We start from the raw sequence: 5,905 nt of genomic DNA on the forward strand, positions 1-5,905 counted from the left end.
TTGGAAGTGTTTCCTCTTGGATGTTTTGTTGTAGTCTGAGGAGGATAGGTTTTAGTTCTTCCTTGAATGTTTGGTAAAACTCCCCTGTGAAGCCGTCTGGTCCTGGGCTTTTGTTTGCTGGAAGCTTTTTGATGACTGCTTCAATTTCTTCCATATACAAAAACTTTCTGAACTCTCTTCTTCCCCTCACCTTCTCATTCCCCTGACAAAGGAGAGAACACATGCCATGATTCCTTCTTCTTCCATCACTAAAGTCTTCTTGCATATATGCCTAAAATTTCATTGTCAAATTCAGTCTGAATCTCTTCCTTTCCTTTCATAAGATAAAGTGAAACTTGTTCCAAGTGCTTGGCTTGCATTTTCTATTGTGAGAGTAAGCATCCCTTCTCTTCCAAGGAATGGGCCACACAGACATACCTTGACACAGATTGGTAAAATCAGGAGACTACCAACAATGAAAGATTCATTAATAAAAGAGCTTGGCAAGACTTCAAATGACATTTCTCAAAATGTTTTGCTTTGATTCTACCATTTTTTGCCTCCTCAGTTACTTTGACTAATAATGAAAATTTTATTGAGCCACTGCTTCCTCCCTCCCAGTTCTGTCCTTTTTTGAGCTAGAAAATATTAATAATATATTTATATTCAAATCATAGAAGTATAAAACTTTTAGAGTGTGTTACCCTTTCCTGACATATCAAATTTTTAAAATCCACATTCTGGCATTAATTTATTTTTATTTTTTGTTAATCCTCACCTGAGGATATTTTCCTATTGATTTTTAGAGAGAGTGGAAGAGATGGGAAGAGACACAGAGAGAGAAACATCGATGTGAGAGAAGACACATCAATTGGTTGCCTCCCGCATGTGCTCCAACCAGGGCTGGGGATCGAGCCTGCTACCAAGGGACATGCCCTTGACCAGAACCGAACTTGGGACCCTTCATTCCACCGATAGATACTCTATCCACTGAGCCAAACCAACTTGGGCTAGAGTTTATTTTTTTCTGATTTATACCAAGCAGCTGGCAATTTTTTTCTGGAAAGGATGAGATGTAAATATTTTGGGCTGTGTGAGCCATGGGATCTCTGTCTCAACTGCTCAACTCTGCTTTTGTACCTGGGAAAGCATCTGTAGACATGAGTGGGTGTGTGGCTGGTTGGCCTGCAGGCTGTAGTTTTCCCATATCTACCAACAGTGGAAGTCTTTAGACACAAAGAATTCCCATCTACTCAAGAGAAAATTCTTAGTTCCAGTGACAGCTGTTATTTCCATGTTGGGTGATAACACAGCACTGACACATATTCTAATGCTATCAGGGCAAGGCATGCTGTGCAAGACACAATGATGGTAATGGTCCAATTGACCTCTGCCTTGTGTCAATAGATTACTCTCTTTTAAAAACAAACAGAACAGCTTATGAACCCATTGACAGCCTGATGTTCTCCACCGCTGTCCTAAAGCATGACCAGGCAACTGGTCAGAACCATTTGGTTCAATTTTTGTAACCAACATAACACTCAGATTTCAAATTCAGGTATGTGAGAAACGGGCATTTTCTTTAGTCAATTTCATCAATGACTGAGCTCCCACCCCACCTTTTAGTGGGAAATTGAACCAGTCTGGTCACTTCCCTACCTCCTTGTTGCCCATTTCTCAGCCTTCTTCTTGGCTCCTGGGAGATCCTCCAATCATCAGTTCCCTGTTTCTGAAAATAAACCCACTATCCCAGTTCATGTTGCCCTTCCAGTGTGAGTCTCTGCTGCTGGGGCCCTGGGCCCTCACTCCCTCGCAGATCCTGCCACTTTCTAGGGACATTGATTGGCCCCTCTGCTCAGGAGATATTTTGACTTCTTTGGCTACCTAGAAGAACCTCTTTTTGCTTTGGGAGAAGTCTCCTTTACCTCAAACCATCCTCCCTCAATGTACTTAGACTTCCTTTTCCTCTGTGGTGAGATGGCACAGGATTTATCACAGGCTTAAATGGTAGAAACATACAGAAAACAACAGAAGTTGATGTCCCCAATCCTTGTTACATGTATTTGGGTTTATTTATGTAAGAGGATAACAAGAATGAAGATTTAAGGGATAGTGAAATACTTGAATATATGTGATCATGAGGGTTTGGAAGGCCAGGGTTGTCTCATCAGTATGTGTTACTGAAACAATGACTTAAAGTCATCATCACTCAGTGGCCTGCTTTTGTCTGACTCATAGCAAAATCCGAAAGTATGACAAGGACAGCCTCTCTTAGAAATGATGTTTTTCTCATTTCTTTGTCTGTCCTTTTCTTATATCATAATTTGTCAGATACTTCTTTTTTTATTACTACTTTTCTTCCTAACCTGAGGTTTATTGCAGTTGGAGAAAAACAATTCATATTTCAGTTCAATGTGTTGGGTTTCCCAAACAGATATTTTATTTTCAACTTGCAATATTCAGACATAAGAATTAAAAAAACACACAAGCAAACCTCAAATAACAGTGTCCTAATGTTGGCCTCTTGAGAAAGTCTTTTGCCTCAAGACTTTGTATGTTCCTAATGAGATTTAGTTGACAGACCTTATTTAATCTGTTTTGTGTATTTAAAATGTTCCCTAGAAACCATAACAATGTGACGGTTTAAAAAAGGTCAGGTAACTTCATTTTAATCATTGAGACTTTTACACTAAGTGAATTAAACTTCATTTCATCAGAGGGAAGCTTTGGCTCTCTTAATGTTGTCTACTCAATTTCCTTTCCTGTGAGACTGAAGATCAAAAGATTCTCGAAGTGGTCCAAATCTAATTGAAATCCAAAACATCTTAATCATAATATTGTGTTTTGTGGTTCTGGCTTGCTTAAATTTTGGAAGAAACAGTAGTAGATTGGGAATTGCATTATGATGAAGCCAGGCTGGCCTGTGACTTGGTTGTTTTGAGCCAATTAGAGAAAAAGATTGAACACAATAATTTGAGGGTTTTAGTAATACACACAGACAAAGTGAATGTTATGGAAACATCTCCCCCCCTCCTGCATTGAAACAAGAGCAATATTTTTCTTAAAATTTTCATGACTTTGCTAACTCTTAATTTGCCTTTTTAGAATTTATTGCTTATAAAGAAGATTTTCATGGAAAACTATAACCCTGTACATAGAAAATATTTAAGCTTATAATAAAATGAAGAAGAAAATAGATATAGACCCAAATAATCTAGCACTGTATAAACTAATGATATAGGAATATGGGATCCGTTTTTTATTAAGATGCTACTAATTTTTTATTTGTCTTTTAGATTTCATATCCTGTTAATTTGACCTAACATTTTTATGTCTGAATCAAATTTAAATGAGAAAATCTGCTGTTGGGATCCACATAATTTAGTCTTTAGGCAGTTGTTGACATTCAAGAAAAAAATGACCACAGAATTAGAGAAAGTTCTTTATAAAATTTCATTTTTAAATTTAATGTAGTTAAATTCACTTTTTGTGATGCATGTGTCTATAAGTTTTGACAAATGCAGAGTCATGTAATCACTGTCATAAAGAAATAAAATAGTTTCATCACCTCCACCCAAAATTACCTCATGTTGCCCCTTTGTAGTCAACCAGTTTCCTCATCCCCAAACCCTGTTCTCTGGGGGTCCCTCGGCCTGGCCTGCAGGGATGGGGCCGAAACCAGCTCTCTGACATCCTCCGAGGGGTCCCGGAGTGTAAGAGGGCACTCTGCAAAATTGCTGTCGTACAGGGTTTGGAACGCAAACACAAGTGTGCAGTAAACCAGATTCGGGGCCAACAGTGCCCCAGAAATAACATAACCCACGGCCAAAGGTGGAATTCCGCATCCCAGTGAGGAATCAGGCTCCCTCCTCTCTGGTTGCAGGGTGTGTCACCCGAGAACCACAGCTGCCAAGTCACTGCAGCTTGGCAGCTCCTGCATTGAGCGTCGGCCCCCTGGTGGTCAGTGCACGTCATACCTACTGGCCAGTCAGATGGTTGCTAAGCCTTTTATATATATAGATTAATTATTGTATTTTCCATTTGAACAACTGTAAACCCATTTTTGCCCCATCCTGCATGTGATTTTTAAATATTTTCTCTGTAGCTTGTCTTTTTGTTCTCTTTCACAAAGCAGTATTTTTTAATGTTGATGAAGTCTAATTTATTTTTTCTTTCATGGATTGCAATTTTGCTGTCATGTCTAAGAATTCTTTGTCTAAATTCAGGTCACAAGATCTGAGTTTTCCCTTCTAGAAGTTTATAGTTTTTAGGTCTTGCATTTAAGTCTATGATTAATTTTGGATTAATTTTTGAGCTATGGGTGGAGGTTCATTTTTTTTTTTTGCATATGGATGTCGAGTTGTTCTAGCATGTTCTTGGAAAAAACTACCTTCTTCCCTTTGATCACCTTTAAAGTGCTGAAAGTTTTAATTCCAATGATTATGCTATACTTTTCCATAATAATTCTAGTTATTTTGTTTCCTATTATTTATATTTTTATCACCTATCCTAACTGTCCAGGGAGGGTTCTAAATTTGTTAAGATTTCTCAAAATTATAATTTAAATCAATCCAACACAGTATTTTAGGGGTGGGGAAGTGGACAGTCTGTTCCATCCAGATGGGCATTTTGCAAAATACTGAGTGAGAGGAGTACTGGATCTGGCAACAAGAGACAGTGATTCTATGAGCTCTGCTCAACCATGTTACCTTGGAAAAGTCACATCACTTCTCAGGCTTTTGTCTCCACCCATCAAGTAAGGGGGCAAATCAGATAATCTCTAAGAACTATTCCCATTCAAATATCTTTGAGGTTATTTACTATTGATAGAACCTTGAAAAGGGGTAGAAGCCATGAATTGGGGAAGCAGAGGCAGGTCTCTGATACTTCATAATATCTATCATTGCTGAAGTGTCTATTTACTGGTAGATCTGAGTGTACTAAGTTGTTTTTGTAATGGTAACACAAGCTCAAAATATGACTGGGATTCAGATCTCATGACTCTTGTTAACATGGTACATAATAATTTACAGTGCAAGCAAAATACTTTTTTGTTTTTATTTCAACAGCTGGACCAAGCAACGCTCTCCCTAGCTGTGAGGGAAGACTACCTTGACAATAGCACAGAAGCCAAATCTGTAAGTTTTATATTTCAACTCTGCACCTTGTCAGGCTGTTGATGGGTTCATAAGTTGTTCTAGAATTTCTGACACTACTGGAAATGAGCAGTGTGGCATTTTTTTTTTTTTTTTAGAGAGAGAGTGGAAGAGAGAGGGAAAAACAGAGAGAAATATCAATGTGAGAGAAACACATCAATTGGTTGCCTCCTGCACGATCCCCGACCAGGGCATGGGCCGGGGAGGAGCCTGCAACCTAGATACGTGCCCTTTTCCAGAATTGAACCTGGAATCCTTTGGTCCACAGGCCGATGCTCTATCCACTGAGCCAAACTGGCTAGGACAGCAGTGTGGCTATTTGATGACCATATTTACAATTAAGGAACAAAAGGCTTTTTATTCAGACATAAATGGCACTTCTAGAAGTCTGGGTATCAAGGCTGTACAAGTCCCCATTCTCAGTGCTCTCATGTTGGAGCTGGGGAGACAGCACACCTAAATGAAGTAACTAAGAAATTAGCTTGCAGTCATTCCTCAAAAGTACAGAGAGCTCACTACACATTTCAGAAGTAATGTGTGGGGAGGGATACCCTCTCAAATAATGATTCTTAAATTGTACTGCTTAAGAATCACCTGGGATTCTATTATATGTACTAGGGGCCCGGTGCACGAAATTTGTGCACTGGGTGTGTGTGTGTGGGGGGGGGGAGTGTCCCTCAGCCCAGCCTGCCCCCTCTCATATACTGGGAGCCCTCAGGCATTGACCCCCATCACCCTCCAATCGCAGGATCAGCCCCTTGCCCAGGCTT

The 5,905-nt window shown here is 39.4% G+C and overlaps 1 protein-coding gene across 1 annotated transcript in view; it reads left to right on the top strand.

Annotated features, from left to right (window-relative positions):
- PHEX (phosphate regulating endopeptidase homolog, X-linked) overlaps window positions 1-5,905 on the top strand; it is a 201,391-nt gene that overhangs the window by 42,392 nt on the left and 153,094 nt on the right. The window contains exon 6 of the mRNA XM_006752997.2: window positions 5,049-5,117. Within this exon, the coding sequence (XP_006753060.1) occupies window positions 5,049-5,117 (69 nt within the window). The remainder of the gene's footprint in view (window positions 1-5,048; window positions 5,118-5,905) is intronic.

This window comes from Myotis davidii, unplaced genomic scaffold (assembly GCF_000327345.1).
Source record: "Myotis davidii unplaced genomic scaffold, ASM32734v1 scaffold930, whole genome shotgun sequence".
NCBI lineage: Eukaryota > Metazoa > Chordata > Mammalia > Chiroptera > Vespertilionidae > Myotis > Myotis davidii.